At 44.8% G+C, this 24380-nt stretch overlaps 1 protein-coding gene across 1 annotated transcript in view; it reads left to right on the plus strand.

Moving 5' to 3' along the window:
- SLX4 (SLX4 structure-specific endonuclease subunit) overlaps positions 1–24380 on the plus strand; it is a 1828351-nt gene that overhangs the window by 1703950 nt on the left and 100021 nt on the right. The window contains exon 14 of the mRNA XM_044089343.1: positions 1077–1604. Within this exon, the coding sequence (XP_043945278.1) occupies positions 1077–1604 (528 nt within the window). The remainder of the gene's footprint in view (positions 1–1076; positions 1605–24380) is intronic.

The following is a 24380-nucleotide window of genomic DNA, read 5'->3' on the forward strand; positions in this document are numbered from 1 at the left end:
AAAGAAATGCATTTGAAGAGTGGATCTTTGGTGTACCCCTTCTGAAGCAGTGAAGCAGTGTCATTCGTCAGAGACAGGTTCAAAGATGTGTAGAACAGATGACATTAAATAATAAGGCATAAGTAGGAGAGGACCAGTTCTACAGGGGCACACTGTGGTCCTCCAATGACTTAATAAACCACAGAAACTTAATAATCACTGTCATTGTTTTTATGTTTGTCTGTATAAGTTTTTCTTAAGCACAGTTTAAAGTATTTTTGAAGAAAACAGTCCTCTTTGTTGTCTCTTTTGATGGTACCTGGTTAAAAATGCGAAGTCGTCATCTGGAAAACATAATTTTGGACCTGCTCAGTAGTGCAGAGAAAGGGTGTCCATCTGTCCCACAAGTGACCTGAGATTGGGAATGGACATGGGCTGCTTGTAGGGCTTTCTTTTAAAGGTGATGGAATACAGATGAAAGCAGCCAGCTGTCCTGTCATAGCGGAGGGTTCAGAAAATCCACTGTCTGTTTGACCTGTGGTAGAGAATAAAAGGCTGACATGTTAGCCCTCAGTGAGGGAAAGTGAAAAAACTATCTGTCATTGCACTTTAGTCCTCCTTTTAGGCGTCTTGATCATCAGAATGATGGTGTCTAGCACCTAGTCCACTTCCCCTGTAAAGTCCTTAGTCCTTGTGGCTAGGGTTTGCATTTTAAGGCATATTCCCCAAGAAGTCTGGAGACCTCCTCATGCTGGGATGCCAGTTACAAGAGAAAGAGTGGACTGAAGACCAGTAGGGGGCGAGGAAGCTTGATGGTTGGCAGATGTAGAGGCAAAAAGCACGTAGAAAAAATGTATGTATTCTTGGTTGTTTAAAGAGTTAAGTTTCACATTGCACTGAGTTTCACAGCTGTGTTGATTAAGCTTCCCGAGTAATATGCTGAAGGATCATTCTGTGTTTGGTATTGTGCATTGGACCCATACTGACTTAACTGTTTCCCTGCTAAAACCTTCTGGTTATATTGTTGTGCTTCTCAGGCTGACACTGCTGTTTCATCTGAACCATTTGTTAATTTTTCTGCTTTTTTTTTTTTCTAGGTTTGGTGTTCGCCCCCTACCTAAACGCCAGATGGTTCTCAAATTAAAGGAGATACACCAGTATACACATCAGGTACTTAGTTCTGACTCAGATGATGAAATTCCATCTACACAGACTCAGCCATTCCCAAGAACAGTTCCTGAGGCTACTAGTCAATCTCAGCCAGTGTTATTGACCAAGAAGAAAAAGAACTCAAAAGCTCCTTCTGGAACTTCATTAACAACAGCTTCATCAAAGCAGTCAAATACTACTTTCAAAAGTCAGTCATTACCAATGTCTTCAGATTCCAGTACTGTACCCTATCATGATTTCCCCCAGGTTATGGTCAGAACTGGTAAAGAGAGGTTTAAGCAACCAGATGTCAAAGCTAGGCATGAAGGTAAACTAGGAAGACCGTTATCCTCTCCATCAAAGTCTCCATTAAAGGCAGGGCCTTCTGTTTATAGTGAACAAGGTGAACTACCTTCATCTCAGGGGTCAACAGCATCTTCTGCTGCTGGAAGCGATGACACCTTTGGCTCCCAGAGGTAAGTTCAAGGATTGTGAGCTAGTGGTTTGCTGGGAGGTGAAGTGGCGACAACTGAGTCTCCTGCGGATTCATTTGTCCTCCTCATTTAGGTCACTCCTGTTCTGTTTAGTACTAATCAGAGAGAAGGCACTACATTTGTTTAAGAGTTGAATAATAATATCTTAACTTTTTATTACTTCCAATTCTTCATTTGTACCTTTTTCTTTAAATATTCTCTTTAAACATGGCAGCATGGAAATAATTCTCACAGTTTTCCACTGAGGTTCATTAAAACCACTGTCATGATGTTAGCTTCCCATAAAGAAGCCAGAACTGTATGCGTACAGAAATATAAGTGGTTGTTCCTTGTATTCCTTGTTTTACAGGTAGGATTTCCACAAAACTTGCATTTCTGCGTGTAAATGCAGAACAGTGGACCTTGCCAGAGCATTAGTGAAGGTCTAATAATGTTACAGTGGTAGTGTGATAGTGTAGTTTGGCATTCACTGCCACTATGACATTCTTACTGATTTTGGCAGATTTGTTGGGGGGGGGCTCATGTACCTTAAACCCCTCCCACTATCCTCCTTAAAAAAGGGGTTTACGGAGCGCTCCCTTACAAATGGAGCTAATAAAATAAATGATCTGCTACTTTTCATGTTAAAAAATGCATTAAAATACTCTCCTCTTTTACTGTGGAGCTATGATTTTGTATAGCTCCAGCAGCAGTGCAGGACAGTACAGGAGCAAGTGTTTACATGAATCATGCATAATAACTTCCCTTGGTTTCTGGATGAGCAGTTACACAAGGTCTGGTGATTTTATGTAATCAATCATTTCTGTAAGGATAACAGTTTCATAAAGTATCAATTATATCATCTGAGTATAGTATTTCATACTTTTGCATTCCGGTTCTGTTCCTGCTTATAAGAGAAAACAAATAGGCTCATAGGTGTATACTAGGCTAACGACCACTAGGGCCTTTAAAAGCCTAGCTGTGCAACCTGAATGTGAGCCACAAATTTGATTTATATTTGATTTATAGGGGCTGATTTATGACTGACTTTGTCCATCAGAGGCATAGGAGCCAGGCCAGGGGTGAATTTCTGATTAGCCAGCCATTGGTACAAGTTGTGCTTAAATAAGGCTAAGGAGAAATTCAACTTCACATGGATGCATTCTCTGAGAAACATGTCTGCCTCTCCAAGATGTCCTGTTTGTGTTGCAAACAAAAATGAGGCCTTTTAGTCTAGGTCTGATACTGTTTGATTTGCAGATGTGCAGAAGATTCATCAAAACAGGGCCCATGGATGCCTTGTATGCCATTCAAAGATTACCTCTCAGAAGGTCTGATGCTGTTTGTTTTGCAGATGTGCAAAAGATTCATCAAAACAGGGACATAGGATGCCTTGCATACCAGGCAAAGATCATCTCTCTGAAGTCTTTATGATACTGAGTAAAGAGACAGGGCTTTGAGGCAGTCAGCTTAGGACATTGTATTTACTGCCTGTATTCTTTTTTTAAGGAACCTTTGAGGATATTCCAGTTGCTGCATATGTCTGGTCAGGTACATTACCAAAGGGGGCACTATACTCTATGATGGGCCTGATGAAGGCCATGTACAGTGGTATGATGATTTCTCTTGACCTATATGCCGTGCTGTTGCTTATAAGTTGAGCAACATTGAAGGATTTTCTTAATACCTTGGAAACATATTGGTCAAAGGCTAGGCTGCTGTCTATATGAGTTCCGAGATCCCTGATTAGTGAATCAACTTTTAAGGGTGTTTTATTGATGGCATAGTTACATGGGGTGGTTGACTTCCCAAAGGGTACGCTAATGCATTTCTTAGTATTGAGTTTTAAGCCTTGCCACCAAGGATTTGTCTGTATTAGACCTTCTTGAAGGGTGTTCTTCTGTTGGGGGGATTCAGTGACTGCTCCCAGTTGAAGTCATCTGTGAACTTGGTTAGCCAGAAGCCTTTTACATTGACTGTGACATCCGATAAGTTGATGCCACAGAGGAGTGGGCCTAGCACAGGGCCCTGGGGGACTCCACTAGTGACTGGACTCTTTGTGGAGGTGGCTTCACCAGTTCTAATCTCCTGGGTACTGTCATTGAGCCAGCCTAGCTATCATAAATGTAAGTTTTATGAGAAATGTTTACTAGCTAACTTTATTGTAAATTTTTGTAAGAAGTAGTCTGAAATTTCAGCGTTTAGCATGTAAAGATTGTTCATAACTTGACTATGCAAATTGAGTAGAAGAGTTGCGTCTTCAAAAATCGTGAAGCACAGGAAAGCTGGGATCAGACAGGACACTTCTGAATGTGTTTTGTATGATTTTAATCCTTTTTTAAAATTTGTTGCATTTTTTTATTCCCATTACTTCAAATAATAGTGGAGTCTATTTGGACAACAGAAAATTTTCAACCAAATTGAGGGCATCTGTGTTGAAAAGGATGGTTGAAATACATGCATAAACATATAAGCACGTATTGCTGTAGGTACACATTAAATGGAAGAAGCAGAATAGAGAAGACTGTGAAGGCCAATGAAGTTCCAGAGGCTAATTCTTGCTTGAGAATGGTTATTACTTTAGCCATAGCTGGCTCATCTTGTACCTGGTGCCAGTCTCTGAGATAGTGCTCTACCTACCCAACTGTTCAAGTGAAGAGCAAAAAAAAAAGACTTCAGCTTTTACTGTAGAATCTGATTGGTACTTTTGTATCAAATGGTTTCCTGCAGTAGCCAGAGCCACCATTTCAGTACAGAAGAAAACAGTGCAGGAACGCTTGATTGCGCCGCCTAATAGTTTGCACTGCTCTTGCAATGTTACTGGTCTGTCCCTCTGACATCTGTAATGATGTGCACTCACCAGTATAAAGCGTGGCATCTTATCTCAGCTTCATTTCTTTCTCGTGGTCAGATTGGTAACTGGTGTTCAGAAGTATCAGATGTTCATCATATTAATCACTGCTGCAGTAGTCTTAGCCATATGGGTTATATCCTGCCAAGGATATAAAAATCAGCCAGCCAGCTTCCAAATCTTCAGGGCACCAAACTGTTAGGCAGCTCGAGCTGAACTGACTAAAATACAAGTTTGGATGCAAAGCCCTCTAGACCTTTACAGGCACTGAAGAGTACGCTCCTCTGAGGCTTTTGGGGGTCAGTGGTAAGCTTGTGCTTTCCTTTGCTGGGTATATAAGTTCCATTTGGGAGATAAAAACTCCCATTTTCTTAATTGTGTTGATGTTTGTTTTATTACTTTCTTCTTCAGGAAAGTTATTTTAAAGCTAGGAGTGTTGTTTCAGTCAGTTTAAATGCAGTATAAAGTAACTGAAACATTTTTTTTCTGTGGAGAAATTGTATATCTGAAGTAGTTTACTTCATTTGCTCTTCAATCTGTGGGTTACGGATCCGTGTCAGATCCAATACGGCAGTTTCACCAGCATCTGATCTGAGCTCCACGCTCATCCCCTTACCCATAATATCCCTCCATCTCCTTCCTTCCCTCATATCTCGTTTGCTGCGGCGTTGTATAGCATTGTGGTCTTGGAGCTCCTGGCGTGGTGCTTGCTTTAATAGTGTTTTTCTCAAAACTTTTGGGGTAAAAGTGAACTTGCTTGTAGTAGGTTAGGGTTTCCCTTTCCTTTCCCTCCCCTTCCTCTCGTTGTGTCGGGGGGGGGTCAGTTTCCTATAGCAGTTTGTGTGTGTGTGTGTGTGTGTACTTGGTCTAATAACTATTGATTTCTTCTGCTTTATTTTCAGGCATGGCTGAACAGAATAAGCCTGTCTTTAGAAAGTGCGTAGAGTATGTCCGTAAGTTATCCCCACCAGATGACCAATACTCTTGTGCGTGGTATGTTTAGGGGTCGCACATCTGTTGACTGACTGTTCTATTTGTGTGGGTTTTAACCCGCGGGCCTTGAAAGATCGCAAGGCCAAGCTGATGTTGAAGGGATTATTGTCTGCTTTTGGGGCGGCTGTCCCCGCTACTACTGCTGCAGTCACGGCGGTGACTGCTTCTGCTTCTTTAGCTTCTTCCTCCTACCAGGCCAAGACTCATCCTACTGTTCAGAGGCCTGTTGAAGAGGATTTGCTGAGAAAGGAGAAAGACAAGGCTAGGAAGTGGTCCCTGGACTGGTCGGGTCCATTGGGTCCTCCCCAGAAACTCCAGGCTGTTTACAGGCCTAGTACTCTTCGGCTCCAGTCACCCAGGTTCTCACTGGAACCAGAGGAGACTAGACCTTCTTCTAGGGCGTTGGTTTACTGACCTAGGTCAGTTTCAGTGGCTTCTTCGTCACGCTCCACCAGAAGTTTGAGTGAAGCAGAGATGGGCAAAATGATGAGAACATTTATTCGCACCCAGATCCAGATGGGAGTCTTGACAGCCCCCTCTCCCCCTGGTGGGGGGAGCTTGCTCCCTTTTTTCATTCCAATAACTCCTTATCCGATCCGACCCGACCCCCGGTATTGGAGTTTTCAGATCCAAGGAGTCTCGGAGTTGGGGGGCCGGTGCCAATGGTACCTTGTACCTCGACACCGGCCATTGCCCTGAGCACATCAGATCCAACAAGTTCGGACCCGAGCAGCTCTCAGAGCCATAATCTGGGCATCAGATCCGAAGTGGGGTTTCCATCGGCTCTGGCCTTGTCAGGTCATGGCCCCCCCTTTGGCATCTCAGCACCTGCGGGCTCGGCTCTGATTCCCCCATCAGGTCCGGGGAGGGCAGCTTCCTTACTGGTGGCCCAGGAGGCACGTTCTCCTTCAGCATTCGATGTGGTGGAAAGGGTGCTCTTGAGTGGGTCGAGACCCCTGTCTATTTCCTCGGATTCCACCCTGGCTCCCACGGCTCTGGATGCAACCTCGGAATTTGTCCACTCAGGGACAGCCCATGCCCGAAGTGCCCCAGGCAGTTCCCCTTGCGGAACAACAGATGGTTTGCGAGTCTGCTTTGGACAGTCCCACCGAAGAGGCTCCTCACAAATAGGCATGAGTCCCTCACCGAGGACACCAACTTGGAGGAGGGGGAAGGCTCCCCGAGATCACCCTGCAATGATTTCTCCTTTGGAGACATCATGGAAATCCTGCGCCAACAGGGCGGGTGGTCCATCCCCAAGCCTACCTCGCATTAGTCGGTGTTTCTGGAGGCCTTTGGCATGGGTTTGTCTACTTCTTGGTTGTCCCCTCCCGCGGAGCCAATTCCAAAGCACCCAGACAAGATCCTAAGTCCCCCCCCTCGGATAGATCTATTTGGAACAAAGGGTCCCCTGTAGACGCTATGGTGGTAGCAGCAGCCACCAAGAAAGAACTAGCCCAAGAAAGTTCTGTGGTTCATCCTCCCGACCGTGAGTCTGGGACGATGGCTCACCTAGGGAAGTTGGTGTATGCCTCAGCTACCTTTTCCATAAGGGCGCTGAATTACCTGGCCCACGTTACCTGACTACAGCGCAAACTTGTCAAAGAGCTAGCTGAGTCTTCCTGGAGTCCATGTCACCAGAGGATAAGGGCACATTCTCCGCATGGATGGCCACTCTGAAAGCGGTATCCAACATGTCCATGCATCTCCTCTCGCATGCCACCGAAGGAACGGCAAGGGTGGCCAGGTCGGGCGTTACCATGACGCATCACATTTGGCTCAGGCTGTGTCAGTTCATGTAGCTCTTTAAGGCTTCATTTGCAAATGCCCCTTATGATGGTTATTCCTTGTTCGGGAAAACCGTTCATGAGACATTGGTCCAGAGCGAAAAGGACAGGAAGACACTGTCTGCCATCAGGATCCACTTCTCTAACTCTCAAAGATTCTTCTCCAGGAGGGCAAAAGAAAATGTGGTTCCGGAAGTCTCAGTATTCCCTGAATGCTCAGGACTCATCTTCCCCCAGAGGCAGTGGGGGTTTTGATAGACACCGGCCCAGAGGCAGAGGGGGTCTGAGGAACGTGGGGTCTCGAGAACCGTTCTTGGACTGGCCCGCGCAGAAGCCCTGAGTGTCTGCCCAAGTGCTCTGCTCTGGAGGCAGTCTGGGGTCGTCTTTCATTGCACCTAATGGCATGGGAGTCTGTGTCAACAGACTGTTGGGTGTTTCGTATCATATCCAGAGGCTATTCTATCCCATTTGTGGAATTCCCTCTCCCACCAAAACACCTCCCAGATGTACCACCTGTGCCAAGGGAGGTAGCAGCGCTCGAAATAGACAGGCTGCTAAAGAAATGAGTCATTCAGCCCATCCCTATGACCAGTCCGGATAGGGCTTCTACTCCAGGTTCTTTTTGGTGCCAAAAAAGACGAGGGACCTAAGACTTGTTCTGGATCTTTCCACCCTCAACCTGTCAGTTGCCAAAGAGAAGTTTCGGATGGTCACGTTGCAGTCCATCCTGCCTTATCTGCAGGAGAAAGACTGGATGTGCTCAGTAGATTTCCAGGACGCTTACTACCATATAAAGATTCACAGATGCTCCAGGAGGTTCCTCCGCTTCCGGCTAGGAGCCAGTCATTATCAGTTTCGAGCCCTACCCTTCGGTCTCACCACAGCCCCAGGATGTTCACCAAGGTAATGGCAGTTGCAGCGGCTCACCTGAGGCTTCAGGGGATCTAGGTCTTCCCGTACCTAGATGATTGGCTCCTTGTTGCTCCCACCAAGCATCTACTTTGTCAAGCCAGCGACTACTTTTTGAAGCCATCAGACCACCTGGGAATCACTATCAGCACAGCAAAATCTTCTCTGATCCCAGTCCATGTTCTAGAGTACGTTGGAGCAAGGATAGACACTCTGCAAATGAAGGTTGTTCTAACCCCGCAGAGAATTTGGAGCTTACGACTCCATGTGTCCCTGGTTATTCAGTCACATCTCCCATCAGCAGAGACAGTACTTCAAGCTTTGGGTTCAATGGCAGCCACTATTACCCTTCTTCTCTGTGCTCGCCGTCATATGCGGGTTCTACAGTGGACATTGGCTGTCCAATGGTCATGGTTAGATCTGCCATTGACGCATCCTATACGCATCAGCAGGGTTGCAGGGAGCCCCTCCTCTGGTGGATACACTCCTCAGAACTCATTGAGGGACGTACGTTTGATGCAGCCCCTCCCAAGCTATATAGTGACCATGGACTCCTCCCAACTAGGGTGGAGAGGGCATTGCTTGGGAAAGACAGTCCAAGGCACATGGTCCCTGATCAAGACTAAGTTGCATATCAATGTCCTTTTGGCGTTGCAGGCCCTTCATGCCTTTCTCCCTCTGGGAACAATTGCAGTACAGTCAGACAATATGTCAGTAGTCTAGTACATCAACAAGCAGGGAGGAACCAGATGTTATCCCCTCTGTCACGAGGCCATGAGAATGTGGGAATGGGCGATCTCCACCAGCCGGTTTCTGGTAGCAAAGCACATTCTGGGATGGTCCAACATACTGGCAGACAAACTGAGCAGGACTATTCTGATGCCTTGTGAGTGGTCTCGGAATCCTTCAGTAGCGGAGCAGATCTTCCTCAAGTGGGGTTGGCATTGCTGCGATGTTCTTTGTGTTTCACTGTTGCAGTCATTACGGTTGGGTTATCTGCCTGCAGGTAGCCCTCAGCTGGCCTGAATATCAAACTCTTGGATTCCTGTGTCAGATGCTGTTTCTTCTTCCATGACATCAGGTCATCAGGAGTATAAAACATGCAGCTGAAGCCAATACATCAGTCTTTCTTGCTGTGTGGTGCCCGAAGCAGAAACAGTTCGCAAGTGCTGGTTGGCCGACTCCTGAAATTTTCATTTTCAGAATCGAAGTCTTTGAAAAAAGCTAAGTAACCCGTTGGGGATCCTTTTTCTTGGTCTTAACCGATGTCAGTAAAAGTTAACAATTGTCTTACCTGTGGAAAGCAAGTACTTCATAAAGATTTTCATTTGTACTGCATTCTTTGCTTAGGCCCAGACCATGATGTCACTCGCTGTCGGTTTTGTGCTTTATTCAACCCCCGAACTATTCGTCGTCAGTCTATTTCTACAGCAAATTATTTTGGTACTCAGTTTAACTATCCAGAAATGGCTTCGGTAAGCCATCCTACTACTGATATTCTGAAAAAACGTAAGAATAAAGACAGAGACAGACCGCATAGGTCCAAAACTGCCGACAAAGCTTCCATTAAGCTAGTCGCCAGTTCGCCAGTACGTAGTGAGGTGCTTTCGCAGTCCCTGATACCCGCTACTTCATATTTGCAGGCCTCTACTGAGACCCATTCAAAGTCTGGTATGCCACGAGATGCTTCTTCGACTATGGAACCTGCGGATGTCTCTACCTTGGATGGGTCCGGAGCCGCTGTGCAGGCACCGGCGTCTGAGGGTGTATTCAGGCCTACAGATTTGCATTTTAAACCGCCATCTTCTTCATCAAGGCCTAAAACTCAACCCACGCCTAGAAAACTGACGTCCAAACCGCATGGTCAGGCCCATATGCCTAAAAAACAAATGCTTAGAATGGCTGAAGACCTTATTAGTTTAATTAGGGTAAGCCAGCCTTCCCCCTCTAAGAGACCTAGAACTGATTTTCCTTCTGATTCTTCTAATCAGGATTCTAAAATTTCTGTTTCTTCTGATTACCAGGATTTGCCCTTATCTACATATGAAAATTCTGATGCAGAGGATTCCATTCCCTTTGCTTCCTGTCCAGAAGATTTTTCCTTTGGTAAAACCTTACACACTCTTAGCGAGCATTTCCGCTGAGAAAGCCAGGATTACTCTGACTCCAAAAAGAGGCTTAGGGAATTCTTACTTCTCCTTCAACACAGGCCTTTAGCTGTCCCTCCTGTTCTGGACATTGTAGATGATGCCTTCTTCGAATCTAGCCTGGCCCCAGACACTTTACCTCCAACTCCCGGAAAACCTGACAGATATTACAAAGTACCTGACTCTCACAAGTTCCTCTTCAAGAATCCTACTGCGGATCCAGAGACCATTTCCCAAGGACCAAAGGGCATTAAGGCTACTGCTGCCAAAAACACTACCCCCTCTGATAGAGATTCCAGGGCCTTGGGCAGATGGGGTAAGAAGTTGTACACTTCTGCTACTTTGTCCATTAGGGCCTTAAATTTCCAGTTTCATATGTTAAAGTATCAACAGCATATTTTGGGACTACTTAAACAGAAAATGATGTTGTTTCCTGACTGTGCTGAACATAAAGAATTACAGGATTTAATGCATTCTGTTGAACAAGTTGGTAAACATACTTTGCATTGTGGTTTTGACTCTTTAGAAACATCTTGCAGGGCTGCTGTCACTGGATCTGTAGTTAGAAGTCATGCCTGGCTTAAGGAGCAAAACTTGGCAGATAATGTTAAAGCTAAATTACTGTATGCTCCCTTAAACCAAGACCGCCTGTTTGGCAACAAAGCAGAAGAAGTCCTTAAAAAGATGGAGGAAAAAGATAAATCTATGCAAACTGTTAAAGATTTCCTGCAAGTACAGCCTCCCAGATTAAGTAGGCATTGGCCTTCTAAGAATTGGTCCTTTCCAGTCTCTTTCATGCCTTCTCAGTCCAAACCCAGGAACAGCAGACCACCTAGGTTACAGTCTCAGGCTATACACAGGCCTAAGCAGTGGGGGGCTCCCGCTTCCAAAGCTGGAAGTAGTAAGAATGGTAATGGTAAAGTAGTAAGTATGGAAAAATATCACAATGACTTAACCTTAACCCTTCCAAGCCCTGCTCAACTGCCTGCTCCCTTTAGTGGAAAGCTCGCCCTGCATGCAAAAAACTGGGAACTCATTACCAAGGACAAATGGGTTTTAAATATAGTTTTCCAAGGATACAGATTGCACATCCACACCTTACCAACCCCAAACGGTTGGCCAGACCTACCCCCAAATCAGTTGGCAGAGGCTCAACAAGTATCAGGGCTGTTCAGCCTGTCCTGGCAGAAGAAAGGGGACAAGGTTTTTACTCAAGACTTTTCCTGGTACCCAGAAAAGACAGCTCATGGCATCCTATCCTGGACCTCTCTATTCTAAACACCTTTTTGGTAATCCCAAAATTCCAAATGCTAACACTTCAACAGCTGCTCCCTATGCTGGGCAAAGATACCTGGTTGGCAACCTTAGACTTAAAGGAAACTTACCTGCACATTCCAATAATGGAATCTTGCAGGAAATACCTATGCTTCAGAGCAGGCTCCATGCACTAGCAGTTCTCTGCACTTCCCTTTGGCTTATCTACTGCACCCAGGGTATTCACAAAGTGTCTAGCTCCAGTCATTGCATTTTGCAGGCAGAGAAATATTCAAATATACCCATACCTGGAATATTGTCTAATTCAGGCAGAAAGCCATTACTTGCTATTAAAACATCTGCCATTTGTAAAGAAACTTCTAACCTCGCTGGGGTACGCCATAAACGAAAATAAATCTCACCTAATACCCTGCCAACAGATTGTATTCCTGGGAGCAAGCTTGAACACAACTTCCCAGATGGCTTTCCTCATGCCAGAGAAACAAGTTTATTTGACAGCCTACTTCAAACTGCTGGCCACAAAGACCCAGCTATCTGCAAGCCCTGGGGTTCATGGCTTCTTGCATTCTACTAATTCCATATGCAAGACTGCATATGAGTAAAGTGCAATGATATCTAAAAAGCCTATGGTGCCAACATTCTCACGACTTGGAAACAATGATTCCTATCATTCCTTGTATAAAGACAGAGTTCCTTTGGTGGGCAGAGGTCTGCCACCTCAACAAGGGGCTCCCTTTTAATCTACCCCCTGCTGCCCAAACTGTAACAACAGACACATCAGACTATGCATGGGGAGCTCACTTGGCAGGGTAGTGCATTCAGGGCAAATGGAACCAGAGTCAGATGCACCTGCATATCAACCAAAAAGAAATGTTAGCTGTACAGAATTCCCTGACAGGCTTCAAGGACCACATCCTTCTAGGACAATTATTGGTAAAGACAGACAACACCACAGTTATGTGGTACATAAGCAGGGGGAACCCACTCGTATCCTCTCTGCAGACTAGCCATGGCTGTGTGGAACACAGCCTGAGCTACCAAGTGCACCTACAAGCTCAATTCCTGCCAGGCAAGCTAAATTCATTGGCAGACAACCTAAGCAGAAATCTCATGGACCCACACGAATGGAAACTAGAACCAAAAGTTCTTGAGGAACAAATGGGGGACTACAGAAATAGACCTATTTGCCTCCTCCCAGAACTACCAATTGGACCAATTCTGCACAAGGACTCCCCACAGTCAAGCTTGGAAAGTGGATGCCCTATCCTTTACCCGGGAAAGCCTCTCAGTTTATGCCTTTCCCCCTCTGACTCTCCTCTCGAAGGTTCTGCTAAAGATCATACAGGACAAACCAAGGACAATACTGATTGCACCAGACTGGCCATGCCAGCATTGGTATCCCCCTCTTGCTCAGTATGATACTGCTGGAGCCATTACCTCAGACACTTTCCCTGCTGTTCCAGCAGGTGGGCTGGATTCTGCACCCTCAACTTCAAACCCTGAACCTTGGAGCCTGACAAATCCCTTGAGCTTTCCAATAGCATCCCTCAGTAAGTAGGTGTTAGATGTTATTCTGGAAGCAAGGAGGCCTAGCACTAGAAATTCTTATGCCAAAAAGTGGAACAGATACTGTTCCTGGAGCCAAACTCAGGGGATGGGCACAACAGTGCCCAGCTTACCTCATAATCTTCAGTACTTAACAGAAATGCTCCACAAGGGCCTGTCCTTCTCGTCAATTAAAATTCATGCCTCTGCCATTTCAGCACATTGTAATACTGAACCACCCCTCTTCTCTCACCCCCCCTGCTAAAGCAGTTCCTCAGAGGGGCCAAAAATTTAAGACCCCCAGGCGAGCCCCTACTCCAACCTGGGACCTCAACTTTGTATTGGAAAAGCTCACTCTCCCTCCATTTGAACCAGCTGCAACTGCAGAGTTGAAATTCCTTTCTTCGAAAACAGCCTTCCTTCTAGCCATCACTTCAGCAAGAAGAGTGTCTGAATTACAGGCCCTCATAGCAGTGGAACCCTTCATTATCTTCCATGCAGACAGGGTTTCCTTCAGGACCAATCCTTCCTTTATGCCCAATGTGGTATAGTGTGACCCTAAATCAGTCCATTCATTTGCCTACTTTTTTCCCGAACCCACAAAACAAAGGTGAACGAATACTGCACTCTTTGGACGTGCACAGACAACTTGGATTTTATTTGGACAGGACCAAGCTTCTCAGAAAATCTGAACAGCTGCTAGTTGGCTTTGCTCCAGGGTCAGAGGGGAAGGCCATTTCAAAGCAAACCATTTCTAAGTGGATAGCCCATTGCATTCATTTCTGCTATAAGCACCATGGAAAAACTACCCCACAGGGGATAAGATGATATTCCGCCAGGGCCGCATCTGCCTCTACAGCCTTCCTCAGAGGAGTCCCTACCAGGGACATCCTAGAAGCTGCTACCTGGAGCTCTGTACATACCTTCACTAAGCATTACCACATGCCTATTTTTTCTAAATCCAGAGCAGGTTTTGCCACTGCAGTCTTGCAGGGCTTAATAGCTGGTCCTAATGCTCTCTAAATTCCTCCTCCCTCCTTAGCTTTGGGAATCAACCCAAATGTGATGACTGCAACAGTGAAACATGAAGAACATAGTACAGTTGTGTACACTTGCCATAAATGTAGATGTTCGAGTGTATTCACTGTTGCAGTCCTGGTTACCCTCCCTCCAGCCCCTTGACTTCTCTTGGCTATACCTTCCTTCTTGTTGGTGTATTTAAGCTTTCTAGTGTGTTTGCTTTTTGTTGGAGGTGTAACCTAACATATAATTGCTTCCCTTTATGGGGGCACCTGACATCTGGGGCAAGAAAAAACGATGTAATGTTTTATACCCCTGACGACCTGACGTTATGGAAGAAGAGACAGTATCTGGCGCAGGAATCCAAGGCTTTGCTATTCAGGCCAGCTGAGGGCTACCTGCAGGCAGATAACCCAAATGTAATGACTGCAACAGTGAATACACACGAACATATACATTTGTGGTAAGTGTACACAACTGTAATATCTCTTCGCATCTCCTTCCAGTACGAGTTCTTCGCTCTGAACCCCCCCGCACGGGGAGTCCCCCAGAGATGCTCTAGTTCATGTTTGGCCTCCTGGTTTCTCTGTGCTTACTCCCATTACCTCTTATTTTGAAATTCCTCCAGAAGGCTCGCAGGCTAGGGAGCAAAGTGATCCTCATTGCCCCATTCTGGCCTCGCCAAGTATGGTTTCCCTTCCTCTGGTCTCATCTTCTAGCTCCTCCATGGATCTTAGAGCTGATTCCAGATCTCATCTCTCACCCCTTGGGGGTTACACATCCAAATCTGGACAGTCTAAAGCTCACTGCTTGGCTGCTCCAGTTCCTGTGATAGCTAGGACTCCTGGTTTATCTTCTCCGGTTAAAGCTATTCTGGTGGCAGCTCACAAATTTTCTACCAGGAAGCTTTACTGCCGTAATTGGAAGCGTTTTTCCATCTGGGCTTTTCATAGGGATCTGGATCCTTTCACAGCTCCTGTCCCACCGGTGGTGGATTTCTTGGCGTATATATTTCATCATGGTGCTAGCCATTCTACGGTGAAAGTTCAATTGGCTGACATTTCCAACTTTCATATTGGGGAGAACATGGTATGTTCATAGTGTTTCACTGTTGCAGTCCTTACAAAATGGGTTATCCGTTCCCTAGTAGCCTGCAGTCGGCCAGAATACCAAAGTCCTTGGTATATGACATCGGCTGCCTTTGGATTAGGCCTGACGTCAGGATGTAAGGTACAAAAGAAGGCAGCCGATGCCATTTCCTCAGTCTTTCTTGCCGCGGAGCCCAAAGCAGAAGCATTTTGCATGAGTGCCGGTCGGCTGAGTACCTTCTTTTTTGTATTCCAACTGCTTCGTTGAAGACATCCTCAGATAAGTACCCCATTGGGGACCCTCTTTTTTTGCTTTAATGAATGTCAGAGAAAGTTAATAACTGTCTTGCCTGTGGAAAACAGATTCTGCACTGTGATTTTCACTCCTATTGTATTACTTGCTTGGGCCTTGAGCACGACGTCCCTAATTGTGTTCTCTGTGCTTCTTTCAACCCACGTACCATACGCCGTAGAGCTAGGATCTTGTTCAAGCATTTCAGAGTTTGGTCTAAGTTCGTCAGTATGGGATCTTCTGGTCTCCCGGCTTTAGATGTTCCTAAGAAGCACAAGGATAAGGACTGCGACAGGCTTAGGGTCATATTAGCTGACGACATCCCTGTTAAGTTGGTTGTCGGCCCATTGGTAGTCAGTGAGGTGCTTTCTTTGTCCCTGCAGTCCACGGATGTTCAGCAGGCATCTGCGGAGACCTTTTCTGAGTCCTCCATACCACAGGCTTCCACTTCGTCTTATGACCCTCTGCCGGTCGCTGCCTCTGGATCCAGAGCCGGTAAGCAGGCGCCGGCTTCTGAGGCCTCTTTTCTCTGCCCGGAGACTAGATCCAGACCCACGTCCTTAATTCAGACTTCTGCGGTGGCTAGGCCTCCCGAGTCCCTCCGGCTTTCTAGCAGACCATCCAGCCAAAAATCTACTCCTAAGCAGGCGTTGGCCTCCCCTCAAATGCCTCAAGCACAGATGGTTAAAATGGCTAGTGATCTCTTGGCCCTTATCAAAGGCTTTCAGCCTCCTCCTTTTAAAAGGATTAGGCAATTGTCCCCAGAAGTTTTCTCTGCCTCAGATTCTGAGGTTTCCAGCAACTCTGCTGATGAAGAGGGAAACTCTCCACTTTTTTCTGGTTTTGAGGATTCTGATGCAGAAGACTCCATCCCTTCTGCCTCCCCTCCAGAAGATTTTTTTTTTTTTTTTTGGAGATACTGTGAATACTCTTAGGGAGCATTTCAAATGGAAAAGTCAGGACTACCCACAGTCTAAGAAATGGATTAGGGAATTCTTGTATTTGCCACAGCATAAGCCTTTGGCTATCCCTCTGGTTTTGGAAGTTGTTGATGATGTTTTCATGGAGAATTCTTTTACTCCTAATTCTGTTCCTCCTGCTCCCAGAAAGCCTGACAGGTGTTATAGAGTTCCTGATTCTCATCAGTTCCTTTTCAAGAATCCTACTGCTGATCCAGAGATTATTTCTCAGGGCCCTAAAGGTGTTAAAGCCACAGTTGCTAAAAATCCTGTTCCTTCTGACAGGGAATGTAGGGCCTTGGATAGGTGGGGTAAAAAGTTCTATACCTCTTCCACCCTTGTTATTGGGTCTGTTAATTGTCTTTTTCATATGCTTAAATATCAGCAGCATACTTTGGAGGCTATTAAGGCTAAAATTGCTGGTGTTCCTTCCCTGATGGAGAGTAAGGACTTGCATGATTTATTGAATTCTGCCACTCTTGTCACTAAACATTCTTTACATTGTAGTTTCGACACTTTGGAGGCTTCTTGCAGGGCAGCAGCCACTGGTTCTGTCATTAGAAGACATGCTTGGCTCAGGAAACAGCCCCTTTCTGAACCTGTCAAATCTAAATTACTGGATGTGCTTTTGCACAAGGACAATCTTTTTGGTAGCAAAGCAGAAGAGGTGTTGAAAAAGTTGGAGGATAAGGCCAAATCTATGCAAACTGTTAAGGACTTTCTGCAAGTTCAGCCTCCTTGTTTTAGTATACATTACCCTTCTAAGAATTGGACTTTTCCTGACCCTAGTAAGCAGAGTGGCACTAGGTCTAAGGGTTACAGGTCTTCTAGGGGGCAGATGTCCACCCCTCAAAAGGCTAAACACTGGCAGACTTCCTCTTCAAAATTGGGGAGTTCTAAGCAAACTTCCCAAAGCAAGCATTCCCAATGACTCCAGCCTTCCCCTGCCTGCCTCTGTGGGCCCAGGGTTTCCTTTGGGGGGAAGATTACCCATTTTTGCAGATGTCTGGTCCACCATCACAGATGACAAATGGGTGCTCAAGATAGTATCCCAAGGCTACAGGTTCTCCTTTCACACCTGCCCTACCCACCAAGGGTACCCAGATATCCCCCCAAATCAAAGGGCAGAAGCAGAAAAACAAGTTTCTTCTTTGCTAAACCTGGGAGCAAAAAGCAGAAAAACAAGTTTCTTCTTTGCTAAACCTGGGAGCAATAGAGCCAGTTCCTGCACCGCAGATAGGCCAGGGTTTCTATTCAAGACTTTTCCTGGTTCCCAAAAAAGGGGGCACTTGGCGCCCTATTCTAGATTTGTCCATTCTATACACTTTTGTGCTGATTCCCAGGTTCACAATGCTCACTCTTCAGCAGTTGCTGCCAATGCTGGCCAAGAATTCCTGGCTGGTGACTTTAGATCTCAAAGAAGCTTATCTGCACATCCCAATAAGGGAAAGTTACAGGCAGTTATTTTGCTTCAGGGCAGGGAACAGGCACTTTCAATTCTCTACACTGCCCTGTGGCTTATCTACTGCTCACAGAGTTTTTACAAAATGCCTGCCTCCAGTCATTGCTTTTTTGCAGACAAAGAAAAATTCAAATGTTCCCTTACTTGGACAATTGTCTTATTCAGGCAAACTCTCTAGAGCAACTTCTGAAAGATTTGGACTTTGTAAAGAATCTTCTCACCTCTTTGGGCTACACCATCAATGAAAGGAAGTCAAAATTGGTACCCACAAGGGAGATTGTATTCCTGGGAGCGAGCCTGAATACAGCCGCCCAGATGGTATTCCTCCCTCAAGAGAAACAAATGGATCTTTCGAATTACTTCAAGACTTTGGCAAGCATGACCCAGCTTTCTGCAAGGCAATTCCTGCAAGCCCTGGGATTCATAGCTTCATGTATTCTGATGATTCCATATGCCAGACTGCATATAAGGAAAATACAATGGTACCTCAAAAGCCTTTGGTGTCAACACACTCAGGATTTAGACTTGATACTTCCTCTGATTCCCTGCCTGCAGACGGAGTTCCTTTGGTGGGCGACAGCCTGTGCACAGAACAAAGGCATGCCTTTCTGTCCACCTTCTGCCAGCCAGACTCTCACCACAGATGCCTCGGACTACGCTTGGGGAGCACATCTGGAGGGCATATGCATTCAGGGGACTTGGAACTTTCAACAGGTGCATTTGCATATAAATCTGAAGGAACTGATGGCAGTTCAGCAAGCCTTAATGGCTTTCAAGCATCTTCTATCTGCTGGTACTCTTCTGGTCAGGACAGACAACACCACAATCATGTGGTACATCAACAAGCAGGGAGAGACTCACTCTTACCCCCTGTGCAGACAAAGTATGATACTGTGGTCCATAGCAGCTTCCATGGGAATTCATCTGATAGTGCAGTTTCTTCCAGGAAGGTTCAACACCTTGGCAGACCAGTTGAGCAGGCAGATCCTGGATCCTCACGAGTGGCAACTAAACAAGACCATCTTCTATCGCATCATTCAGAGTTGGGGCACTCCCCAGGTGGATCTCTTCTCATCTCTAACCAACCACCTTCTTCCAACCTTTTGCACCAGGGATCATCACAACAAAGCTTGGAAAGTGGATGCTCTGTCCTTCCCCTGGACGCAGTTCTCAATCTATGCAGTCCCTCCTCTGCCTCTTCTTCCCAGGGTGTTGTTAAAGATAAGGGACAAAAAACCAAGGGCTATTGTCATAGCTCCAGACTGGCCCATGCAGCATTGGTATCCACTACTTCACAGTCTCTCCCAGTTTCAGCCTTGGCATCTGCCCCTGACACCAGATCTCTTGGTTCAGGAAGGGGGAAAAATTCTGCATCCTCATCTTCAGACTCTGCATTTGGCAGCCTGGCTCAAAATTTGAACCTTTCCCAACAATTGGTGGAGGTCCTTCGTGAGGCCAGGAGGCCTAGCACTGGGAAATCTTACACAGATAAGTGGAAAAGATTCTCCATTTGGATACAGGCTAGAGGGGAAGACCCTTCTCAACCTTCTCTTCCTCTTATTCTTGACTATCTGGCAGGCTTGCTTAATGGTGGACTTTCCTTTTCTTCTATCAGAATCCATGCTTCAGCTATTTCTGCTCATTGTTCTTTTGAGCAGCCCATTTTCTCTCATCCCCTTGATGAAACAGTTCCTCAGGGGAGCTAGCAATTTAAAGCCTTGCAGAAGGGCACCTACTCCTGCTTGGGATCTTAATTTTGTACTTGAGAAACTTACTCTGCCTCCTTTTGAATCAGCTGCCTCAGCAGATTTGAAGTTTCTCTCCTGGAAAACTGCTTTTCTCTTGGCTATTACTTCAGCTAGAAGTGTTTCTGAGCTGCAGGTCTTAATGGCAGTTGAGCCTTTTATCATCTTCCTTGTGGATCGGGTCTCTTCGAACTAATCCCTCCTTTATGCCTAAGGTGGTTTCTAGCCTGTCCCTTAACCAGTCTATACACCTGCCTACCTTCTTTCCTAATCTCAGAATAAAGGTGAAAGGTTACTGCATTCCCTGGATGTGCACAGACAGCTTCGATTTTACCTGGACAGGACTAAACCTTTTCGAAAGTCAGATCAGTTGTTAGTCAGTTTTGCTCCTGGAGCTCAGGGCAAAGCTATTTCTAAACAGACCATTTCTAAGTGGATTGCTCATTGTATTCACTTTTGTTACTTACAGCATGGCAAGGTTCCTCCACAGAGTATTAGAACCCATTCTACTAGAGCAGCCTCTACCTCAGCAGCTTTTTTAAGAGGTGTACCTACTAGGGACATCCTGGAAGCAGCTACCTGGTCTTCTGTCCACACTTTCACTAACAATTTACCTTTGTTTTCTAAATCCAGGGCTGGTTTTGCCACTGCAGTGTTGCAGGGAATCCTCACCAACCCTTAAACAGTGGGTGTTCCTCCTCCATTTTGTTTTTTTTCCTGGGCTTTGGGAATCAACCCATTTTGTAAGGACTGCAACAGTGAAGTACGATGAACATAGTGCAGTTGTGTACACTTACCATAAATGTAGATGTTTGAGTGTATTCACTGTTGCAGTCCTAGTTTCCCCCCTTCCATCCCCCTTTTTTTTCCTAGGGCACAGACTGGATTTTTCTTTTACTGATCTAACCCTTTTTGGGGGCTCCTGACAGATAAGGCAAGAAAAACTGAGGAAATGGCGTTGGCTGCCTTCTTATGTACCTGACGTCAGGCCTAATCTGACGGCAGCCGACATCATATACCAAGGACTTTGGTATTCTGGCTGACTGCGGGCTACTGGGGACCGGATAACCCATTTTGTAAGGACTGCAACAGTGAATACACTCGAACATCTACATTTATGGTAAGTGTACACAACTGTACTTTCTTTAGCATCCTCTAAATTTTGTAAATCCTTTATTAAGGGTACCTTTCTTTTAAGACCCCTGGTGAAGGATCCTACCCCTCCTTGGGACCTGACTTTGGTTTTGCAGGCTCTGGTTCCTCCTCCCTTTGAGCCGGCTGCATCAGTAGACCTAAGATTTTTATCTTGGAAAACAGTCTTCCTGGTAGCCATCTCCTTGGCTAGGAGGGCTTCAGAACTCCAAGCATTGTCTATCAAAGCTCCATATATGGTCTTCCATAAGGACAGGATGTCAATTCGAACCAATCCATCCTTTCTCTCCAAGGTGGCTTCTGAGACTAATATCAATCAGACAATTAATTTACTTGTGTTCATCCCAAATTTTCAGAACAGGGGTGAATATAAATTACACTTCTTAGACGTACATAGACAACTGAGATTTTACTTACACAGAACTAAGACCTTTCGCAAGTCCGACCAGTTGTTTGTGTCTTACTCTAAACCCTTTCTGGGCAAACCAATCTCCAAGGTAACTTTGGGTCAATGGATCTCTCTTTGTATCCTTCAGGTATACAAAGACAAGGGTATGTCCCCTCTGGGTCAAGTAAAAGCACATTCTACTAGATCCATGGCTACCTCGCTGGCTTTTTGGTCCAGGGTGTCTCTGGATGATATTTGTTCTGCGGCTACTTGGTCCTCATCTCATACCTTCATTTTTCACTATAAACTGGACATGATATCCAGAGGGAAAGCATCCTTTGGCTCTGTGGTGCTCTGGAATATCCTTCCATGAGGGCCACCCAGGTGTTTAGTAGCTGGGGGCTCTGTCCCACAGGTTGAAGAGCAAATGAAGTAAACTACTTCAGATAAAGAAGTTATGTATTCACCATAGTGTTCCATCTGAGTAGTTCTACTTCATTTGACTTCAACCGTCCCTCCCTCCTTCCCCCTGACCTTATGGTTTATTACTCTGGTAGGTAGGAAAGACCACCTCTGTGGCTCTCCTGTTCTTACTGGTAGGTTTATATATAAACTGTGATGATAAGGTCTTATTGGGTTGGGCTTAGGTGGATGGTGCAGCAAACTCGATCTGAGGGATGGAAGGAGATGGAGGGGTATTATGGGTAAGGGGAGGAGCTTGGAGCTCAGATCAGATGCTGGTGAAACTGCAGTCTCGGATCTGTAACCCACAGGTTGAAGACAAATGAAGTAGAAGTACTCAGATGGAACTTTATGGTGAGTACATAACTTCTTTTTATTTTACTTTTGTGGGGCTGGCATAGCATTTTAAAGTTTTTTTTACTGTGCTTTTCTGTCAGAAAAGTAACTTCTTTGGACTGGTAATGTTTACTGGCAATAGCTGCATGTCTTTCCTGGGAAAGCAGCACCATTTTATGCTTGACCATGGAACATACTACCGGGCCTATGGTTGGTCCTTCTTCTACCCACAAAGTGAAAGAAAATTAAGCAAACAGCCTTTGCTACCACAGCAGGCTAACAATTTGCCTCAGCCGCAGGTAGGTGACTCTGCTGTGGTCATTAGTTGTACCTCAGGATAATTTTCCCTGTTGTGTCACACTGCTGTGCCCCTCCCTGGGGAAGCTTGTTGCCATTAGTAATACTGCTGGCCCCATTTTTCCAATCAAAAAAAAAAAACAAGCATGTATTACATACTCCTCAGTTTTATTTGGATGTGTAGTTGACTGGATCTGGCTCATGGTTTCAATTCAGGCTATTGATCCTTCTTGTAAAGTAGTTTCTGGCAAAATAAAGATGGGTTCCTCTTTTTCTGAAGAGATTCAAGATTCTGAATCTGAACAGGAAGATGCAGGGACAGATTTATTTATTTGTTTCCTCAAATTTCTGATTCAGACTCGGAGAAGATCTCATTTTCTGCTTCTTCCTGTGGGGGTTTCTCTTTCTATTAGATGATTGCTAGAATGTGCTAGTGCTTTCAGTGGGAGAATGCAGTGGTTTCTCAATCCCTCAGAAAATTTTATACATACATACATACAAATATTTCAAGTATGGGCATTAATGCCCTTCTAGCTTGCCAGTATACCAAAACACTTGTTCCCATAATGTGTCCAGGCTGTTCTTAAAAATATCTAAACTAGTACTAATTAATGTAATTTGGTAGTCTGTTCCATGCATCAACTACTTTGTCAGAGAACCAGTTAGTAAACTTCTCATTCCTGTTGAATCTTCTGCATAGGTTGTCTGATGATTCTCTAGTACTTATTAATAACCCCAAACATTCCCAGAGGTACTTTTCTCTAAATGCCCTGTATACCTGAATAAGATCTCCTCTTTGATATCTGTACGACACTGTACATGGTCAGGTATTTTAGTCTTTCATAATAACTTAAATGTTCACATCCATAGATGCCCTTGGTATATTTCTGCTGTACTCTTTCCAGTTTACTCTTGCTTGTTTTCTTGTAGGGTTTCCATATTGTTATTCCATCCTCAATTTTGGGTCTAATGTAATTAACAAAAAATGACTTCATCATATTTCATTTCTTAGACTTTATAAATCTTTTTATACAACCTATATAGTTCTATAACTATCATTAACCAGTTGATTGATATGAATAGAATTTACCCATATGCCCAGGTCCTTAAATGAGCCTACAGTTTCAATCACTGTGCGTTGTATTAAAGATTCATCTTTCATTTTATGTCTCCCAAATCTAATATGCCTCGTTTTTGATGTATTTATTAGCATGTTATTCTCTTGTGCCCAAATGGTCAATTTAATCAAGTTATTTTGTAGACATGCCTTATCTGTAACACATGTAATCAGTTTACCCAGTTTCAGGTCATCTGTATATAGACTGTAGAACACCTCAGATGAAAAAGTTATGTCTGAAAGATACAATCTAAACAAGTAAGGGCCTAGGACAGAACCCCGTGGGTCACCCTGACTATAACCAAGGATTTCACCTGTCCAGTTGCTGTATGATACTTGCCATGTCTTATTTGCAAGTCATGCAGCTATCCATCTTATCAAGAGTACACCAATACCTAGTTCTACTAATTTATTGATCAGTGTTTTGTGTATGACCCTGTCAAATGCTAAAGTTAAATCTATATAAATTACATCACAGCACAATTTTTCATTCATAGCTGTTATTATATTCTTATAGAACATCATGTTACAGGGTGGTAATAGATTTGTTTTCAGCACATGCATGCGGAGATATGGTTTCAAGTCCCAGCCTACCCAGTTTTGACAATAACTTACCCAATATTACCTTCGCCATTATTTTTCCACAACATGAAAGTAGACTTAAGGGTCTATATGACTCTGGGTTTGTCCTACTCCCCTTTCCCTCGAAGACAGGTTTAACAGTTGCATGTCTCCAATCTTGAGGAATCTCCCCATATTTATATAACCTAGTGAATAGTAGATATAATGGTACCGTACGGTCTTGCTGGAGTGTTTTCAGGTCATTGTTACTAATTCCATCTCCCTTTGTTTGGATCCAGTCTGCGCAGTTCTTTTTCAATATAATCTAATTTGATTCCAGTATCTGGGGTTACCTGGATGTCACTAGGACAACTTATCACCCCTTTTTGTGGA

The sequence above is a fragment of the Protopterus annectens genome, chromosome 12.part0 (assembly GCF_019279795.1).
Source record: "Protopterus annectens isolate FY-2018-M chromosome 12.part0, PAN1.0, whole genome shotgun sequence".
Lineage (NCBI taxonomy): Eukaryota > Metazoa > Chordata > Ceratodontiformes > Protopteridae > Protopterus > Protopterus annectens.